This window comes from Caloenas nicobarica, chromosome 4 (genome assembly GCF_036013445.1).
Source record: "Caloenas nicobarica isolate bCalNic1 chromosome 4, bCalNic1.hap1, whole genome shotgun sequence".
Taxonomy (NCBI): Eukaryota; Metazoa; Chordata; class Aves; order Columbiformes; family Columbidae; genus Caloenas; species Caloenas nicobarica.
In genome coordinates, this window is record NC_088248.1 from 48460272 (window position 1) to 48483206 (window position 22935).

Consider the following 22935-nt stretch of genomic DNA (forward strand, 5'->3'; position numbering starts at 1 on the left):
CTAGCACTGACACAAAGATCTTGCAAATTCTGCCCTAGCTTCACCATTCTGTCATGTGCCAGTCAACTGGCATCATGGGCGGTCTGATCTGCCTTCTCCAGACAATGTGATATGCCCTCCTAGCTAACAGCCAAAGCACCTCTGCAAAGCCCGCAACTCCCTTCACAGTCCCTATCAGTCTGTGAAACAGGTGTTTTGAGTTTGTCAGTTTAAAAGCAGTCTTGCTCTTTTTTTTCTTTTTTTTTTTTTTTGGTGTGTGTGTGTGTAAGATAAAATAGGAAGGACAGGTTATTTCTTGTTTTAAAATGCTTTCCAGTTCTTAACATACTGGTATTTTCTGGAGAAGAAACAGCTAGAGCATTAGATGAAGTGAGTTTTGTAAAATCTAGTCAATCTTATCCTCATATTTAGAGGCATTCCAATATAATGAATGAAGAAATTCCAACTTGTTTTCATTCCTGGAACAGCAGTGACTGTGAACTGATGCTTGGAAAAGTACCAGCAGAGAAGAAAAGAAGAAGCAGGACTGAGGTAAGAGTTTCATGTAATTCTTCTTGTTTTCTGAGCCACAGAGAATACACTATGTAGGCTTATGCAAAGGTTTACAAGCAATTCATGTAATATGAAATGTGAGTAGACACAAAAATGGCATTTTAAATGGCATTAAAAATTCCTACATAAGCTTTTCAGAAAGCTGGGTGAACATAGAAAACTGGCAACTGCTGTAACTCTGGTTCAAGCAGACTCATCTGTACTGCTTTATAAAGATAATTTTGGATAGTACATTCCTTCCGCAGCTACTTATGAAAATAAAAAAGCATGTTGTGGATTATGAAATATTGGTGCCCTTCCATCCTCCCATTTTGACCCCAAAGAGTCAGCTTAAAAGGATCTGAGTTCAGACTGATCTAAGCCTTCATGCCTTCAAGATTCCACAAACCATTTTGAATTGCATCCTTTGGCATGTGAGATGAACTGGCAATGTATGTACTCGGATTACTGCTGAGTCAAGAAAAGAAGAAATCCAGGATGAAAATATGTAGAATATAATTTTATATTAATAGCTCAACATGATACTGTTTCAAAGCAAAGTGCATGTAGTCATTGAATTACAGTTTCCACTATGGTATTTCTCTTAACAGTAGTTGAAGAATCAATGAGATTTTGTTCAGTTCTAAACCACATCTCAAAACCTTATATAAAACTTCAGGTGAAAAATCTTGGCAATACCATTTGGATTTATGTACTAAAATTAATGAGGAACCGCTAAACAGAAGCTCATTATAATGAAATTTATTTAAATTCTTGAGCACACTATATTCATAACTTTTTAGCGCTTCCCAATGAGGTGTTTACTGTAAGTTTCTATAAATTATGCATTCATTGCATGAAACTGCATTCACTATCAGCATAATATATAAATTATCACAAAAACAGATGAACCAACAAAAGATTCTTGAATACATGTAACATTGGTGGGCAGGTTCTATCAGTTATAGCTTATCTTCATGGTAAGCAGCTCTAAATGAATCTCTCTTGAATTCATTTAATTAAGAAGCTGAAAAGAAAGAAAACATGATTAAATGCTAAAAAAATGCATAAAAACCATAGCATCATAATTATTTGAAATGAATAAGCAAAGGTTTCAAAACATTCATTTGAAAAGTCATTTGACATTTGTGTAATAATCTCTTAAGTTTTTATATCCCATTTAGTAATTACTAAGCAAGCATGAAAGTTATCAAATAAAACTTAAGTGACTGAAACTTTAATTTGCCTATTTAAAAAAATTAAAAAGGAAAACGCACTTCAAACATCTGTTCTCTTTAATCAAGTTCTGCATCTGCTCTTACTACTTAAACTGAGAACTACCTTTCCCAGGAGATGTTTCAGATTTATTTAAAACATTCTTCTTTTCCCGTTGAAGTGTTCCCAGAGTGGGGAGGGTATAGAGGACTTCACAAGCTTCTGTAGGGTTGCAGACTCTTGAGCTTCTTGTTTTGTTAAAATATGAATATTTTCAGATTACACTGATGTTTCTTTAACCCTGGAGTGAAGCTTTGTATTTTTTAAAAAGTAGATATATATTGTGTGTTGTATTTTTCTGAGTACTTTACCAAAGGCTTATCTCATAAATTGGGAAATGGGAACACAGAAAGACTTGTGCATGCTTATAGACCAAGTTAACTGTATGAACACAAAAGCAATAAACTACTGAATGGAAAGGTTTCTTCACTGCCTCTAGCTTTGCATGAAAGATCTCTCATCTCCTTATAGGTATGCAGTGTGCTCTAGTGTACACATTGTAGTACTTTCATCAGTTTTCCATTCATGGCATAATTAATTAATCATTACAAAACATAAACACAAGTGCCATAAGCTTAAAAGACTGTACCAATATAAAGATGTTCCCTGCTGCAAAAAGTTGACAAGCTCATTAGGCAAGACATACAAACCAAGGCAAAACAGATGGCAACTGGCTGGGTGCTGGAGAGTGACGTGATTGTCAAAGGGGAAAGGCTAGCAAGAGCAACTGCAGGAAGAGGTGCAAGTAGGGTGCCGAGTGGAGAAGAGAATGCTGAGCACGAGACTAAAGAGAGAACTCAGGTCAAGGACAGCTGTGTGAGGTGATGTATGGGAAAGAAGGAATTAACGGGAGAAGAGAATAGAGAGGATGAACACTGGTAGTGAAAAAGTTTGGGGGGCAGAGTGTGAAGGGTTGAAAATTACAATAATCAGGAAAGGTAGCACTGATAGGCTCAGGAGGGGTAGAAGAATGAATGATATAACTGTAGCAAATACAAATACAGCAAAGTCACTTAAGTTAATACATCTATTGTTCCTTACTGTCTGTCTGCAAGCGAACTGCATCTTTAGCAGCTAAGAGATATACTATGGAATAAAGGTAATGTAAACACTGATAGTTACATCAAAGTTATAAAACAAGTTTAGGAGGCTAGATACACATAGAAGGAAAAAGTCCAAGGTGGAAAACCCACAAAAAGCCAAAACACCATAAAAACTAATGACCTAGAGAACACCCAAAACAAATGGTGTGTGGGTGGGCAGAGTTTCTGAAAAATCTGGACTAACAAATTGGACAACATCTATTGGGATAGATCTGCAAAAAGAAAAAAAGAAAGTAAGTTCCCTTACACAAAGCAGGGGGAAATAGAAGAGGGAAGGATGGTCAAACTGACATCAACTAACCGGAAAGGGTAAAATAGGTAGGAGTAAATTGTAAACTAGAAGACTTTCAGGAAAGCCACAAAAGCAATGAGACATGCTTAATGGTGCCAGCCAGATAAGGTAGGTCCTGCTCATAGAAGAGCATGCAAACTGTTTGCCACAGAAGAAGTGCACCCTTGTTAAGACATCTGCTATGGGGCCAGAACACCTAGTATTCAGATTTCCCATTCTTTAAAGGACAAGAAACCAGCACTGAACATGGACACTTTATGTAGATGTTCATGAATTCAGTGTCCTGTTGGATGGTTTGGATGAACAGAGGAGACTGAGCTGTTTTGTCTTCCATTTGAATGAGCTCTGGACGTGGTGTCTAGCCACATTAAGAGAAGTAGTATAGAAAATGATAAATGTAAGATGTTTTGACAACTGTGTATTATCATTTTCTTGTCTTTTAAAATAACCCTGATTTCTTCCATTTAGAAGAAAGTAGCTTATTTTGCTGAGCACTAAGACCTGAATGTGAATCTTGGTGTTTATCAGATGTAGATTTACCAGTTCATAAACTTCAGGTGAATCAATTTGATTATGCATGAAATCAACATAGAAGACCTGAACAGTTGTTAGTAGTGCTCACGTTTATTAATAAACTTAATTTTATATGTCTGCAAATATTATAGTATTCTACTTACTATATTTTACCAGCATATTTTGAAGAAATAACTATTCCATCTCATTCACTTGCATTTAATTTCAATTGCTCAGTGTTATACCAGATTTCTTTACTGAAACTAATTCCATTACAATGAGGACAGACATCTCTTGTATGGTGTATACCATGAATGAGAGGAATTTTCAAGCTCTGGGGCATCTTGCAATTTGTTCTTGTTGCATTGACTGTTTTTCTGTAAGCAATGAATGAATACTTCATGTCTGACTTAACATTTATGTTTTTTTGATGAAAATAAGGCATCTTCTATCATGCTTTCTTGCAGTTTAGTTCATTTTCTCTTCCCATCAATGCAGAATATGTATTTTCCATTCTACCAATACATAGTTCAGAAGGCTGATTATTACTATTATTTTTTTTTTTTTTAATGGTTTAACTAAAAAGTCTTCACATTTTTCTTTCCAATACCCAAATACAATGACTACAAGGGTTAATCTGATAATGAAACACTCAACCGCAGGCACCAAAAATTCTTTAATAAGCTATTTCATGTAAGCTAGTTAATGAAAAAAAAGGGGGAAATTTTTTTTAACATCAGTAAACAGTGGATAAGACTTGGGTCTGTCTGTCCTCTCAAAGAAACCAGTGTTACAAATATTTACAGTCCTAACATTCCCTATAATACAATACTGTGCTAGTGTACTGATGTCTTCTGATTTGCTCTTACTATCCTTCTCATTCTTTTTAATATTCATTGTGGTTTTTGGACTGAAATTGCCTAAAGCGAGGTTTCCAGAGAGTCCTCCAAGCTCTTCCCTGACTAGCAAAGCTAAATCGGAGTTCATGCTTTTGGCTTATAGTTAAGAAGAGTCTCTGTATTTCCCATGTGTATTAGTTGACAGATAAAATTCTGTGTTGATATAAAGAAATTTTATTGCTCAATCACTGAGTATCTGATACTTAATATATCACTTATTCACTTCAAATATCGAGGTGAGAATGCTTCCAGAAAAGATTCTCTCAGATATATCAACAATCTTATCCAGAAAGCATTATAAAGGGGAAAATGTTCTACAGTATAAAATAAAATTATTGCATTATCTTTCAACAGTTAATGACAGCAATTAAAATGAAAGTTTTAGCAAAATGAAAAATTTCATCTAGTTCCCATAAAAAGGTGGATTAGTGCAGGCATGAAAAAGCCCTGCCATCATAAAAATGACTCTAGCAGAGAGATTTGTTACATGTTAGCTCATCCATCACAATTGTGTTTGCTCAGTAAGTAACCTTCATGATGACCTCCGTTTTACATCACCTCTCCCATTCCAATGCTTTATTGTATAAGGGTATTTTACCAGCATTTTAATTAAATCATTTTTTTCCTAACCCTAGCCTTCAAGAAGAAAATTCTATGGAAGTAGGAATCAAAACCTTAATTGGAAAATGTCTGAAGTGGATGAAAAAAATGTAGACAAAATTACTCTCCCTTCCCACATACATGCCCTCTAAAGAGCATGCTGATAGACCTGTGCGCTTATCTAGCAGTCCTCTGGACACTATTCTGTTTGTCACAGATATTAACAATGACAATGGCATTACCAGGGTCAAAGAAATAACAGCATTCCCAGTACTTTAATTTATACACACTAGAAAAGGAAATAACAGTCTTTGTTCTGTTTTTGACTTCTGCTTTATGTTTATCCACCTCTGTTTTGGTTTATCTTCAGTACGTAGAGGTCACTGGAGAGAAAGAGGATGCACAGCAGGTTGTGCTACTGCTTCACTTTCTATTGATGCATGCTGCTTCACAAAGGACTTATTTGGTTGTTCAGTGCCAGAGAACAGAAACGATTTAGCATATTTGACTTTTTAAAAGTAGAACAGTGAAGTTGATGCTTGAGATAGGGCATACAGCATTAAAACAATTTCAGTTCTCTTTAACTGTTGCTTTAGGCAAGCCAACATAAACATTCTTTTTTAAGACAGATCATTAGTATGCATTGTTGTTAGTATTGTTAAAGGCAAAGCTTTACTAGCCTGAGGACAATTTGTCACATAAAGACTGATAGTTTCAAGGTGAAATCTACAACCAGTGAAAGTAAAAAGACAGACATATTTCACATCTTAAGATATATCTACACTGGGATTGATTGATGGGACATGGAACTCCTTGGAAGATCCTAAGGAATTGAGACAGATTACTATATACCAGCATAGATGACTGAAGTTAAAATGCAGGATATTAAATTAAAAGGGGAAAGAGAAAATAACAAAGATTATATACTTGGTCCTCCTTAGTGTTTTGCAGGTTCACTTCATTAAAAATCATAAGAACTATGCACATAAACCAAAGAGGCTTCTCCTAGGAAACAGTATGGCATTGCCATGAAGATGATATGGATAAGATCACTGAAGTGTCGAAGAATCAACAGTATATTTCTTCAAAATAACAGGAAATGGGGTCAGAACTACCCAAAAGACCAACAGAAACCTGAAAGATTTAACACTGGAAAGGACCAGATAAGTAAATTACACATTTGGGAAACTAGCAAATGAAATTTGATAATAGCAAAGCAAAAGGATCAGTTCTAGTGATGGTTTCCAGTAATTCTGCATTGAGTAAGGATTTAAGATTGAATGATTAATTTATACCGATGAAAACATGAAGAATCTAGGACAGTCTAAGCAAACCTGTAAGATCTTGCTTAATTCTGCAGGATCAGTAACAATATCGAAAAAAAAAAAAAAAGCTGTGATATTGAATCTACTTAGCTCCTTAAGGTGGGATTTGGTTTATGGATCTAATAATTCCTTCACAGTAACAACACGATGCAGCACTATCTATTTTAGCAGGATTGTAATGTGTGATGAATCATTAATTTCAGCAATATCCTGGATTTCTTTTCTTTCTTTCTTCACCAGCTTTAACATACTAATAGGTGTACTTCTTTTCTACATGCATTGCATTTAAACTAAATTTCTTTAAACTTTTATTAGAATTCAGAATTCTCTTCCTCTTCCCCCCCCAAAGCCCTGATGTTCTCCATATCATTTTTTCTCAGATTGGATACTAACAGAGGAGTATGAAATCTACACAGGGCTCCAACTTCTGCTAGACACTCTAAGAAAAGACGTCTGATATTTCACTAAATACAGGTTCAGTTGTAAGGGGGGGCGGGGAGTGGAAAGAAAAAGATCCATCCCACCCAAAATTTAAAGCAAACAAATTAGTGAGAAATGAAGGAAAACCCCTACATTACTTCAACTAAGATTCTTAAATCTTACTATACATGATACTACAAGATATGTAGTAGAACTGAGCAATTAGGTCTGCAAGAACATCAATGGTACTGTGTACATATGCCAACTCACAGAGGATACTAATGCTCACAAGGTACTGTTCAACCTCAGACATCCTTGGTATCATACAGCAGTCAAAAAACCTAGTGCAAACATTCACAAAAGACATGCAAGGTCTGGAAATTGGCACAGTCATATAAACATGCTGTTAACAGGTGATAAGAATACTCCTAAGATGAAAGAACTAAAAATGAAACTAGTATGACTGTCAGATTTCTTTAGTGGCTGTTAAATTGCATGGCAACGAACACGACAACTGCTTTTTCCTTTTAGTAAACTTGCTATGAGAAGATGCAAGTGAGCTCAGACTGTGGGTTGACATTCTTTGGCAGTGCAAATCAAGTGAGCTTATGAGCTGCACATCAAGCTACTAATGCCTCCTTCTTTTAAGTTCAAGACTTAAGCACTTAACGAGAAGGATGAATAACTCATGCTTAGGAAAACTGGATCCTGTCTTTCACCCCAAGTCAGTTGAGTTAGAAGGCGGTCTCCAGAGAGGATGCTGAGAAGCCATACAGATTATCCTAGATGACAAACTACTAACTCCATACTGATGAAGTCTTGCAATATGATACTATTGGGCCCTTTACAGACTTCTTTCCTTAGCAGAAAGGAGTAAAAAGCAGGAACACACCTTCTGTGCATATTGCAAGAAGAGTTCCTTTGTCTTGAGAATGATGTTATTAAATGCTAAAACTGAGGTGATCCAAACTAAATGTCAATTCAGCTGCATAAATTTACCAAGCTCAGTAAAGAAAATAGTTCTAAAGTCTCACAGGAAAAAGTAATAGAAAAATTTTATGTATTAGCTCAAATGTTACAACTAAATTGGCTTTGCAAGTTGGAGTCTTTACCAACATAACATTAAGTGGGCTGCTGCACTAATCACAAGACCTGATAATAGAAATCAATAATAAGTAGTAGCTGTGAAAAACTGTAGAAGTATTCCTCATATGATTCTTTAACAGTGGCTATAAAAATAATAGAACTGTTAACATTAATAGATAGTTCTTTTGTTCTCTACTTCAAAATATAACTTTCTGAATCTGCTGTACTAATGTTTCTCTTACATATATATTAGTTGATATTTCATCATGGCAGATCTTTCAGTAAAATGTTACTGTATCTACATTGCAACACGTCATCCACTTACTCTTCCAAACATGGTAATAGTAATGTGGAGTAATATTCTGTGAAGGACTAGTCTACTAGTTCATAGAAACCAATTTAACTGGAAATAAGGAGAAACTAATCTTTTTAAATGCACTGTGGCCAACTAGAGGGGAGGAAACAGCAGTCATGCATATAATCTCTATTGTAAAGCCTAGTATTGCATGTTAAGGCTATGTCAACTGTATACATATATTTATGTACATAAGTATATATAGAGAACTCTACAGGAAAAAAAAGTTTAAAAGGAGGAAAGACTGAAGCAATGGGAAGAACAACAAAATTTCAAATAGAATCAAAAGTCAATCAAACAAAATTCCTGGAGAATAGTGCAATAGAAAAAGCGCTCTTCATTAAATTATTTAGCCATCCTACAACACAAAGCTTTGGGAGAGAAAAATCAACAGGTCTCTGTCTTGTTCCACAAACTTGATGACTCAGGAAATGTCACTGTATTGCTTTTAACCCAGTAGCCTGGTTTGTCGTTACTATAGTACTGCAGATTTCCTTAACCGCACCTTTTCTTTTCATCTAGCCAGGGTTTTTCATGTACATCTGAAAATGGTACCAGGATCACAATAAAATGGTATGGGCCATCTGTGGGCCATAGATAAAAATATATATAACAGATCAGCAAGAAGATGTGAATCAGAAGTCTAGACTACCTCTGTAGGTGACCTCCCAGCTGAAAGCATCCACCTACAAAAGGCAAGAACTGTGTTTTCTTTACAATTTTTCTACTTTTTCTGCTTCTCAGACAAATTGTAACTGTTTAATTGACAGTTGTCCCTATAACTCAGAAATCCTACAATGCTTTATTTCCCCTCTGGTGTGACTGACAATAAAAGAAGGTACTTTTAGTGATTTAGCACTGTACACTGGTTTGGTGTTTTTGTGCCTTATGTATATCTTAGTTATAAAGATATGCAAATAAATACCTAATAAAGGTTTATAAACTCAAGCACATTTTATTTTGTATTTTTCATGGGGCAGTGTGTATGCCACACGTGTGTGCTTAAACTCATTTAACTGATCTGCCTTATCAGTCATCTTAACAACATTATCTTTCCAGTCCTTTTTGGTTTGCTTGAATTAATCATTATTCTTCCTGCTTCTTCCAGCTCTCATAGACTGCAGTGGTAAAAATTAAAGACTGTTTACCTGAAAGCTATTCTTAAACTTATACAAAGCTATTAAAATCTATAAGATGAGAATCTAATCAGAGATTACCTGTATGGGTAGCCATGGTATTTGGAGCGAAATATCGACAACAAGAAACTGAAGAAAAAGACGACCAGGCCCAGGCCTACCAGACATATTACTGGAAAGAAAATAACTTTGTTTATTAGCATACAAAAGATCTAAAACTGGAATATCTACACAGAATATTATTTATGTCAATCATTCATGGAGAATTTTGACGCAGTTAAATAAAAACATGTTACTGCATTGACTACTGATGCCCACTATCTTTTGACAGGATTTCAAACACATATGGAAATAATATTTATGGTTATAAAGAAAAAAATTACTTGACAGTGTAAATGTATTTTCGAGAAAAAAGAGTAGCAATTTGCAACTCAAATGTATTTGGATGCAAACACCTTACTGCTGATAATGGATTTAATAACCCTGTAAATTATATGTATCAAACAATGTAATTTCAGGTATTTGCTTGTTCTTTTTGGAAAACAATTTTATCTTTAGAAAAATGCCCCTTCACTAATGGAATCATGTTATCTCTAATCAACCACCTAAGGCTGAAGCAACAGCAAAGGCGGTTTAGCTACTACTTTATCTAGTTCTTAGTAGCTAAAACATTTCACTGTTTAAAGTTCCAAAGCTGGTAGCAAAATCACTTTTAACTTGATAGGTATATAATTTTTTAGGTTTTGAAGATAAATAACAATGATGCAGACCTTCTGATAGCATCCAGATGCAAGAGCTTTGAGCCTTTCCTGGCAAAAAATGAATTAGCAAAGTAAATGCTTAAATTAGCAAATAAAATTTGGAACACCAGTTGGCACTCTGTGTAAAACCTTTTTGATCATGACAGCTTGCTCAATTGCATGTAAATAAATTTAAAAAAAAGGCAACACGTTACAAGCTGATGCATATAATTGAGATGCAGCTCATCTACATTCAGTAATGTTTTGGTTCTAGTGAGCTACTTTGATTTTAAAACCTTTTCTTCTTATACTATTCCCACTTTAGCCAAACCTTTGCTATTTATGGTAATATTCATGCTTCAAAAGTGTGCTGGCTTTGAGAGAAGGACGAGCAACCATGAAGCCAGGGAAGCCGACAATGACGCACTTTTTCATTAAAACTGACCATGTGGAAACTGACACATGTCAATTGAAATATAAAATTTCTGCAGCTATTTTGAGAAAACTAGCCATGTACAAATCTTATAAACACACTTCATTATAAAGAAATTACCATTCACAAATATGATTTCAAAGCATGGATGAATAGATTGCAAAGCACGACCAGTGCAAGGCAGGTACATGCAAAGCATTCACATAATTGCCACAGCAGAGAGTCTGAATTTGTACTGCAACGCTTTCTCATTTTGCTATGTCCAAGTTCACAGACCCAGATCTCAATCGTGATCTAAGATCATATTCCAATTAAACTCATGTCACAGTCTCTTTTGACATCAGTATTAAAGCTAGACACTGTAGAAGATACTCAGTATTAAATTATACATCTACAGCTCAATAAAGTAGACTCGCAAATCCCTATAGATTAGAGACCTCCAGCTAACATTCAACCAGCTATTATGAAGAATTACATAATGCTTTTATAGAAAATAGTTGGCCAGCCCAATTTGCAATACTGTGTATTACATAGAAGCAGCTAAAGAACTGATCTAGAAAGGAAGAGGAAGCAGCGTGCAATGTCTGGTGGCTTTCAAAATCTTCAACACCTTATGTGACAAAGAGGCAGGGGATATGAAAAAAACATAAAAGGTACAAAGGCAGATGGGCATATTTGTTTCAACCTATGTCATACTCAGGAAAAAGTTGGTTAACATAAGTTAGGAAGTTTAAATCTGGATGAAATATTTTCATACTGTATGTTTATGCAACTCATTGCCAAAAATTCTTGCAAATATTCTGAATGACAATAACATTCAGAAAAATGTAAAACTCGCACTTCAGGCTAAGAATCTTTATGTTGCAGATTAGGATATGTTCTGTATTACATCTTCTGTTGGGCTTTCACCTTCTTTTGGAAACATGATACTGGTGAAGCGTACCAAGTAAAAGAATTTTCACATTCCTTTGGATGTTGTCATCTTAAGCATCTTAAATGTCTAAATTAATTTTGAAAACAATGTTTTGAAACTCATGTTCTTTATGCCACTGAATTTCAATATAAATCAAAAGTCAAAAAGCATTTATACAGTACTATGTGGCGGAGATATTGTGCCAAGCTGTACTATGCTTAAAACATTTATTTTTACTGTTACAACTTCATCTGAATGCAGCTTTATCAACAGATATTTTTTTTTAACTTTCATCTTCTCCACCCCAAAATAAGTAAAAATTGGCTTAAGGTAGAGACCTTCTACAAACTTAATGAGGTATTCATTTGTAATTCTCAATGTCTTCTAATTGTCTAAGAATTGCCTTAGTTGTACTAAATAACTTACTTCTCCTTTTTCCAACATCCCCTTTGGAGGTAGCAGCTTCATTCAGGAGTACCATTCCCATGGTGATAGCAGCATCTGTATCACCATCGTCAAGGAAAACAGCAGATGTGTGGATACCTCAGAAAGCCACAAAGGTACATCTACGAACTAAAGCTTTGAAATTCATAAGATGAAAAACTGTACTTATATATAAAACTGTGTATTGCACTCTGTACTGTACCAATACACTCACCTGTGGCAAAAATGTGTAGTAAGGTTTTCCTTTGTGTGTTCTACATAGAAGAGGAAAGAATATTCAAAAAGCTTTAAAGGACGAGTTGTCAAGAAGCGCACACAAATTTTGGACAGTTATGGGAATAGCTATTCCCCAATATCTTACAATATTCTGTAAATTGGTAGTAAAGGATTTTTTAAAATGAAAACTATAAGAATCAGAAATCATTCGATGTTATTGCACACAATTCATTGGTTATTTATTTGATGCAAACTGAAGCAGTTGGACTGCTTTATCTTTCTCTGCTTTTAGATAAGACATTAGCTTTCTCTTTAGTGTCATATTGCTTAATAGTTTAGCAGAAAAACTTCTCAGAGGCAAAGTCCAAGTCACTTTCAGTGTTTTATTGTCTCATTATAACTGTTACAGATGTGAAAAAGTACTTAATGATAAAACAATTTCACTAATTTAGCAAGATCTTAAACCATTCACTTAACTGTTTAGCTGAAACTGTATAAACAAAAAGAGATGGTTACTACTGTGCGTAACATCTGTTCTGAAGAGGAGACTCGCCTGAATGCCGTACTGAAGCAGGAGTGTATCATGGGAGCACAATTTCAGGAAATACAAACTTCACCAGAGTTAACTGATTCTTGAATAGGGTTGTTTTTTTAAGCATTACTCACCCCAGAGATGATTACAAACTTTAAGAACTGTAAGATGTTTCTATTTACGCACACAGATAATTCATGGGAGATACTTCAAACATGTTACATCCATAAATAATATCTGCACCCTGTAACAATATATTTGCATTAATCCTATCAATGTTCATATTAACATTTTTATGTTAGAAATGTTCAAAATTAGACCCAAAATACTCAGACATCTGAAATTTCAGTTATACAATTTCAATTAACCTGAGCATGAGTAAAAGGATTTAGAAATGTCAATGCTAACATCATCACACTTCATTAGAGATTAGCAGCCTGATTCAGGTTTGAGAGTTCCAAACTTCTTATATATACAATGATAAAAGTCAAATGAAGAAAAACAGGATTAAAGAAAGGAAAGACTGATGGTGAAAGGAGGCAGATTCCAATAGGCAATGTCAAGGAAATACAAGTTTCAACACCACCTCTTTGATATAGACATCTCCCTACAGTCCTAAATTAGACACTGGTTAGAAACACACTAGTAGCCCAAATTACTTTCCTACACATGCACAAGGTATAAGGCACAGGGTCAGTCTTATGAATAAATGGCTATATTCAAGTCTTCCAGAAGCTTATCAAAAGCTTGTACTTGTACTTGACAAAATACATTAAGAAATTTGCAAAATATGAAAAAAAAAACCCAACCCTGAAATCCACTAGACTGCAAATTGGAAGGGAAGGCAAAGATTACTTTCTAAAAGTCTTGCTTGTTAAGATGCAGATTCATGAGCATAAGAGACTGGAAATCTCCTGTGCTACTGCTATGCTTGAAGTAGGAAAAATAATTGGAAAGAATCATTCAGTTCTCTGCTTTCAAAAGTTACATAAAAATGAATTGAGGAAGCTGCAACAAGAAAGGCTGAGAAAAAAAATTCCATATGTATTTCTACTCTATTAAGAAAAACCTCTAATGTAGTATTATCTAATAACTTTATTTTACCAATACCTTACTTAGATTTATAGTAGCGTTTTTCTTCTTAGTTTAAAAAAAAATCCAGCCCCAAGATGTGAGGGTAAACCCACCAGACCCTCTCATGGAAGTGTTACTTTTTGCAAAAGTTTTTGACTACTTTGTAAATTTATGTGCTTGATTACCCCATGCAATATTGGACATAATGTGGTCCTTTGCTATTTCCCTTACCTGGCTGCATCTCAAAAACAAACCAACCAAGCAACTACACACTAAAAAGCCATTTGACGAGACAACTCTTCTGTAATGTAATTATTATTTTCTTACCAGATCATAAGTTTAATTCACATTTCTTACCATTAGGAATAACAGTGTCATGAAAGTAACTGTTTGCTCTGCAACAGAGAATTTTAGATCTGTAACCAGCTGAACTGTGCTGTAGTGTTGTTTTGTGGGGTTTTTTTCTTTTCTTTTTTTTTTCTCTTTTAAACTCTCACATCATTACCCCTAAAGCTTCCCTCACATTGTCACTATTTTTGCTTCAGTTGTTGCTTTCTAACTTTGGTCATCATTGTTGAGCTTTCGGCATCACTGCCTTTTAGCTTCAACATCAGCTTTGTATCTTCGCACTCCAAGCATGTCACTTGCCTCAGCTCTGTGATGTTGAAGTAAAAATTCAGTCTTACTGACCTGTGATTTCAATGCAATAATTAGCTTGTTACCACAGAATATACAGAATACGTAGTTATATATAGAATATATATCTATAATACATAGATTATATCATTATTTTTTGCTCCTGTTTATAACACAGGATGTAATGTCTTTACATTATTTTGATACTCTAAAAAAGAAAGCAACAGTTCTAGCTCTGAAAATAATCTTTTACAGTATCATATTTCTCTAGCAGTGCAGAACGCAAAATTTTAGCAAGTGGTTATTTGGACAGTTTTCTATCTGCAAAAAATGAGATGGCATGAAAAGATGTACTTATTTTCTAATTTCTCTATCCCTCTCATTATTCATTAAGAAATATTCTGAAAAGATGGGTGGAATGTGGCGCTCAGACAGACCATTGCTAGCATATGATTTAAATTTAGATGATCATGTTTTCTGATGAATGTATTTCTCTGTAGCATTTTTTCCTGTGTAAATCCAGCTATATGTCTTCTCAAAGTTGGAATTATTTCACTTTAGATATTAAACTTCTGCTGCTCCTTTTCGCAGCTGGTACATGTTTTTCACAGAAATTGACAACATATATCATTTAGGTAGTGCTTTTGAAAAGGTTCTGAATGTTTTAATACATAAAGAAGAGTTTTAAAGCAGGATAAAAAAGACAGTTATCAAAATTAATGAGATTATTCAGAAAATAGCAATAATAGCAATAATATTCAGCCCTGCAAAAAAACAAGATGCCTGATTGGAAGTATTAAAAAACTCACAACACCGAACTCAAACAAAACAAAAAAGATTGGATCAATAAACTCCAGAATGATAGATACCCTACGAAATGAAAGCAATTACTAGTAAATTCTGGACACTTTTTATCAGCATACTTAAACAGAAAATTTAATCGCTGTTAATTCCAGCCAGAACGTCCAAAAAGAAGAAAACCTGATAGTTCGTAAGTTTATTAATGTGATATATGATTTATATTTTTACTTTACAAATTTAGTAGTGAACGAGAAATAAAAGTAGGAAAGAAAATAGGTTGACTAACACTTGGTTACTTTTGTGAAAACAGTTTGGTGGTCTCATTCTTATTCTGCTGTGTTTCTACCAAGAGTACAAAATGTGGCATTATACACATAAAGAAACAACTACCTTTTAGTTGCAGATCACGCAGTTGTTTAATAAGACATGAGCAAGAAAAACTAAAGAACAAAATATTCATCCACTGAAGTCTGTGCTCAGTTTACTGTTAATTAAAATGGGGAGAAATTATCACACAAACTTTAAAAACTTCTGGTTCACTTTATCACACACAGAACAAAGAAAAGCACATACATGTTTTGTGAAGGAATAATATATATAATATATATAATATATATTATATATATAATAACAGGAAAATCTATGGTGGTTTTTCTTCTTTTTTTTTTTTTTAGGGTTTTTTTGGGGGGTGGGGGTTGGGAAGTGATGATTAGAACATGAGAAAATCTTTACTGGCTCCTTATGAGAGGGCCGCATTTTGCTGTCTTAACTTTTTTCCTACTAATACTTAAACCTCTAAAATACCTGCTATAATTTCAGAAATACCGACCACATTACAGGTTCTTTACCTGAACCATTTCCATGTGAATCTAACTTTCCACTTACATTTGAAAAATCCAAACATAACATGCATTCCAGCAATTCTACTTAGGAAATATTCTTCAGCTACATGCAGTTCTTGAAAACAAGGTGTTAGCCACTTTTCCCAGATCGAGAATCTGAGTTTTTTATCATAGGTTCACAAAACCAACGAAGACAAAAAGTATGGTTCTGTAATGAAACTAGTCTCATGGTTTCTTTCAAGACACTGCTCCAGTTCAGGAAGCAATGAGCAATGATTCTAATATTCCACTTACCCTATTCAATGTGCAATCATTTCTCAATTAAACCATAACCATCCCAGTGGATGATTCAACAGGCCTTGAGGGCTGAGGAAGGAGGCACATTTAAGATACCAATCACTGTATGTCTCATCTCAGTGAAGACAGATGATTCCTAACTAAGAAGTTGAAAAAATGGAGCATAGTCTGAAAATTATTTATTTGAATATTAATTTAATTTAAGCATGAATTGTACACAATCAAAATGTACTTCAGTATTTTTTTATGGCCTGAAATCTCATTGTACTGATACAATAACCCTGAACATGCTTTCAGCTTAAAACCTTCCGGCTTCAGCTACACCAAATGGCTTTTCAAGAATTTTAGGAAATATTACGTAAGTCTTGGCACTGGAGTTCCCCTCAACTCTTTGGAATACACAACTCACAACAGTGAAGTAGCTGGAAGTTTGCATTTCAACCATTTAAATGCCAACCAAACGATACCACTTTCCTTTTTTATGCCTTTTCATCATTTTAACAGAGCAGAGAATCAACCTGCTACTAACACAGGATTTCCAGAGTGAAGAAGTTTGTTATTCATCCGATTAGTTTCAGCTTCAATTTATGAGACTGTCTTTCTAGTCCATGGACAATCTGATGGAACCATTCCTCTTGTGATGCTCTTAGACACTTGAGAAGGGAAAGGCCATTTAAAAGCTTCAGGAGAAGAGAAAGACACTGGAATCCACTTTAACTCAACTGCAACAAGACAGCATATAGATACCTAAGTTTGTGCTAAATCACTAATCAAACATTGAGGGATTTTCAGCCTGTTTTACATCCTAATTATTCATATTGCTGTCATCTTTTAGGATCACCTAAAACTAACTCTGGGGAGATGCGGTTTACATTTATTATTGATGACATTTTTGACTTTGTAAATTACATCTGATAGAGTTTCAAGGTGAGTCCTGTCCATCTCACAAATTCTTATAGTGTGGTTTGCCACTGTACAAAATAAATATTTTTTTCTAACCTTATTTACATTTTATAATTCGTCTCTACAATTTTTCTTGCCTACATACATAAAAATCACAGAAGTATAGACATCTCCAGAACAGGTAGATATATAACAGTAGTTTAGTTTCCTTAATGTTAAGTATATTAGAGATTAAAATAATCGAAGGATTTTTATTAACAGCTTCATTTCTTAAACTTTAGACACGGATGCATTGCCTAAAATAAACTCTATCCGAGCTTATGATACTCCAGAAAAGTCAGAAGAGCCTACAAGGTTAACAGACAGTAGTGGTGGATAACCCAAGTAAAGAATAGAAAACATGCAGAATGTTTTGCTGCTTTGGATATTGATTTTCACAGTTAATTAAGAAACATGCTTAAATATGCTATAATTTTGTACTTTTAGTACTATCTATTTGTCCACTGTGGTGTTCTTCCCTTTTTTCTTATCCTGAAGATCAAGCATATAAAAACCTCATCTCACTGCTTTAGTTGTCATCATCTCTCTCTCTTACGTAATCTCTGGGGAACACAATTTGATTCCATTATGCATGACTGATAGTGTCTTACTACCGAGAGCTAAATTAGTATTGTTCTACAGACTTTGACTCAAAATTTCAGGTTCTTACGCTCAGTAACTTCGCATGCGTCCTGATGATGCACAGAAAGACATCTCCCATTTAAACTCATTCTATGGTTTAGTTTCCTTACACCAAAGAGGCACTTAATACGCTTCATTTAAATTCACTCTGTAGGACAGGAAATGTCTTTCATAATAGGTGTAATTTTAATGCTACCGATTTTTCTTTGTAACCAATCAAATTTCTTTTTCCTACTCAATCAACATCTCGTCTCCACCCACACAGCTGTCACATTAAACTCTGCCTTAGGTATCCAAATTAATAAACTGAAAAGACATTTCCATGTTTACTTACGTGCATGTGTTTTATTAGCATCAAAGTTAACTAAGTTTAATAACAATAATGAGAAAGGTTATCAGGTTAATATTAACTGCTAATTCCTATAATAATGTTTTAGATTCATCTCCGATACAACAAGTAATTTGCTTAATAACTGAAACTCTTTTTATAATGAAAATATTCACTGGAACTTTCAAACTTACTCCATATAAAAAAGATTTACTGTTATGGCAAAAGGAAAGAAACAGCACATTACATTCAACTCAGTTTTATTTATAAAGGGAATGACATAATAACCTGATGAAAATGGATGCTCATTACAAGTATTGGTTATTGTCTACCAAAGGGAGAAATGAAAGAATCGCAGAAATCTTTCAACTTAAGTACAGACTCTCCAATCTTACTATTCCTTACCTTTCTTACTGCATCTTCACAGCCAAAGCCATATTTACAGCTCAACACTGCATACTCCAATGGATGTTCAGTTCACAACAGTCAACATACTCTATCTGTATTAAAATATATACAACAGTAGTACTGATCGTACAGATTACTTCACATTTTTCCTCTCAGAAAATGACAGATCTTAATTCCACTGTTATATCTCTTCTGTCTCTGTGTCTTAATAACTATCCTCCCTAACTCTAGCAATAGGAGTGACTTATTAAATAAAGTTACACATACAGTTATCGTGCAAATTATAGGCTAAAAAACACCAAACCAAACCAAACCAAACCAAACCAATGTAAAGGAATAACTTCTGCATACTATGTGAAGTTAACACTGAAAATTCATTGCTACAGAATGTTGTGTCATAATTAATTCAAATAAGGATTTAAAAGAAATAAGAATGTATTCATCAGTGGCTAGGAGCTATAATATTCTGTATGCTAGACCTGGCTCAAAAATCCCTAAATCATTGATTATGGTTGGATGTTTTGTTTTGCACAATCATTCTCTAACTATCTGCTTAACAGTCATTGCTACAGTTATACACATGGATGTAAACTGTGATGATAATTTGAGAAGATGCTACACTCTATTGCTAAACCATAATGTATTTAGATATGTGCTCTTTTTTCTGTGGTGGAATTAGACATCTAGCCAACAAATAGATTGTCTTACCAGGATTACTCATGCGAACAAAGTTATTCCTCTGTGTAAATTATGCAGTCCTATGGTCCTCAGAGATATTCAAGCTTTTCAGAAGCAAAAACCTAGCACTGCAGGCTGCACAAAGTCTAGCATGTTGATATCTCCACATAAGTTACTGCTTTCATATCCATTTAACAAAACTGATTTCTATTTAAATAAAATCTATACCATGCTCTTATTTAAATAATTTTTGTTTGTGCAGTCTAACATATAATATGTATTCCACAGCAGGTATATATCCATTTCTGTGATGACTTACTGATAACACTTCTACTTCACAGGACAGTCCAATATTGACATAATTCTACATAACCCGCAAATTATAATGTGTGTAAATTATACCCAGTTGCTTGAAACAGTGATCATCTGCCTGATGTGGGTATAAACACCGTTATGTATTACATAAAATTTCCTTCTCAATTGCAAATGATAATAAGGTTCTGTTGCTCCTGGGAAGGAAAATCAAAGTTGGTCAATTTCAAAGAAAACTGAAAGCAGACATTTAAAAGACCAGCATATTTTTATGGGTGATTAAATGCAACCTCAAACTTACACCTAACTGCTATTCAGTATTACTTTTTCTCTGGAAATAATTATTACAGCATTCTGTCTGCACCAAAACAAAAAAATATGTACCTGCCAATCTGTGGGTAGGAATGAGCTGTAAAGTAGCATGAACAAAAGCAAACATTGCCTTTTGCTTTCTTCCTAGGCAATAAAAAACCTAAAACATAATTGATCTCATTATTCTCCCCCCTAGAATGTTCCGTTCATTTTTGAATGAAAACATTACTGAAGACTCCACTAATTCCACAAGGCTGGCAAAAGATCCAAAGAGAAGCCAAAATCTCATGACTGACAGACAAGACTGTTATAGACAGCAGCACGAGATATGAATTGCAGTTTGGGAGGTTCAGACTGGACATTAGGAACAACTTCATTTCTGTAACTGCCCTGAGAGCTTACGCAATCTCCATCCTTGGAGTTTTTAAACACTCACACTAGACAGAGCCATGGAAGACCAGATCCAGTGTTGGTGATAATCCTGCTTTAAGAAGAAGATTGGAGTATATGATCTTCAGAGGTCACCAGCATTTATATGATTTCCATAATTATTTCTTGAACTTAATTCTCCAAGACAAGAGGAAAGGGGAGCTAAATCATGACAAAAATGAATAACAGTCATATTGTCAGCATAACATAAACCCCTCAAAGCTTCTGATTAGTAATAGCCTGAAAGTCACAGAAGTGTGTAATATAACAAGCACCATCATATCCACGTGTGTTCTTTCACTGTTCTCTGCTAGGTGTTTACCCGCAAGGACTTTTACTAGCTCAGACACAGTTTTGGATGTCAGTTCTATGTATTTCCTCCATACTTGAGATAACAGCCTGCTCCAAAGTGCCTTCTGAGTGACTGAGCAGGCATCGGTATGTGTGCAGCAAAGCTTATCAACTCTGGATCAGTTTCAGCATGGGCAACCAGGTACTTTGTATTGCATTCCTACTAATGGGAAAATTGCATTGGGATGCCAAGCCAACTCTCTGGATTTGGATATATCACAGTTTAGATAGATGAGATCTCTGTCTTGGCAGGGTACAGCTAAACTGTTGTGGACTAAAATGGTCCTGGAACAAGAACAAAGGCAGTGATGCCATGCTCTGCTGGAGTTTGACTGGAGCTGCCTCTGTAGTCAGCCAGCCCATTGTAGCCCAGTGGCTCCACATGCTCTGGACCACAGAAAAAAATCACCTCAAACAATGCAGTCGAAAACTAGCTTGGGCAAGTGATTCTGAAAGATATAAATCCTCATTTAATAAGGTAAAAAGAATATCAGAATCACAGAGGTGACTTCTTACATGAAGGGCTGTTTCTCAGTTTTTAAAAGTCTACTCAAATTTGTATTCACTATTTTGCAGCCTGGAATTCAACCAGGTTTTTGTCAAAATATGGTGATATTTTTCTTCAATTTCTACAAGGTAACTTTACTCAAGGTATAAGACACTATGGACTTGGTAAGATGGCTCCCATCAACCACTTCTACGTTTGGGACTTTGGAAATGAAATAATGCCTCCTTGTTCTGAGGAGCTTGCTTATTGCGAGTTTTTAATCTCTTCAGAAAGTGTCACATCTAATCCATTTCAGTTACTCTGATCTTCTGCTAAATGTAATACCAGTATTTTGGCTGTTAGAACACATTTCACAAAAATAAAATCAAGTAAAAAAATAATCAAAATGTTTTTTAAATTTTTTTAGGATTGTTTTACTGATGTAATGTTGTACCTGCTGTATTGTTACAGTGATTTCCATTATGTTACTACTAATAACCATCTGTTAGGACTAAAACTACTTGTTTAAAATATTACAAAACTTTTGGGCATACACCTGGTAGGTAAGCAGTAACATTGTATAGGTTTTACTGAATTTAATTTTGTAAAATTATGTATAATTGAAAAAGACTATCTGACATTTTCACAAGTCCTCCTCACCCATATCCTAATTATGTAGCTACAGGTTGGGAAAAAACAGCAGATCTTCATATGGAAATCATCTAGCAGACTGGATAGAATCACTATCTAAAAGCAAGTATAGAAATGCAATGGAAATTCATATTTTCTCATCAGAGGTGTTAAAAATACACTTTATAGAGAAACACAACGTTGCATTTCAACATCTAGTATGAAGTGACAACCTTGTCCTTGTTCTTACTATTACAAAGTGAAAAGAAGCAAACAAATGAAGCCTGTACATTACCAGCATAGTAACGTGTTGGTTTAAAATTGAGTGCATCTTTTAAACTTTAAAGGATAAAGAGAATGTATGACTATTTATCAATCTGGCATACTTTTTTCTAATTCCCACATTTTCTATCAACATTTCCTGAATAAACAAATAATGAAGAAGCAATGAAGCAGCTAATAATTCCTATCAACATTGAAAGGATAAAGAAATAGTAATTCTTTCATGCATAACTTAAAATCTGTCAAAATTTCATGTCACTTGTGAAACTTCTGTGTGGCTAAAAACTCAGCTTAACAGTATTGAGCCATGAAATGAAACCTTAAGAGAATTCATTTTGCAAGTGGCAATGAACAACCTCACTGAAAGGATTCTTTCAGCCAGCTGCTTCAATGTAGTTAGCCAACTTCCCAGTTTAAAGATTGTCTCTGCCAACAAAAATATATCACTTTCATGCCTGAGTCAGACAAACAAAGTATGTCATGAACAAAAGTTTTGTTTATTTTTAATCATAGCTGGTTTTTGCATTTACTTTTCCCATTCTCAAGGAGCCAACTGGATTTTTTTTTTTAGATAACAAATTTGTTTAAATTGTGGCAGTTTGGGAAAACCAAAAAAAATTTAAAAAATAAATGGTGGCTATACAAAAAGAAAACAAAGATTATACTAATAA

The 22935-nt window shown here is 34.5% G+C and overlaps 1 protein-coding gene across 1 annotated transcript in view; it reads right to left on the minus strand.

Moving 5' to 3' along the window:
* Positions 1-1508: 1508 nt before the first annotated feature.
* The window catches only part of TUSC3 (tumor suppressor candidate 3), an 86782-nt gene continuing 65355 nt past the window's right edge, over positions 1509-22935 (minus strand). The window contains exons 7-9 of the mRNA XM_065633881.1: positions 12048-12122; positions 9617-9707; positions 1509-1558 (exon numbers count right to left, since the gene is read on the minus strand). Of these exons, the coding sequence (XP_065489953.1) occupies positions 1543-1558; positions 9617-9707; positions 12048-12122 (182 nt within the window). The 3' untranslated portion in view covers positions 1509-1542. The remainder of the gene's footprint in view (positions 1559-9616; positions 9708-12047; positions 12123-22935) is intronic.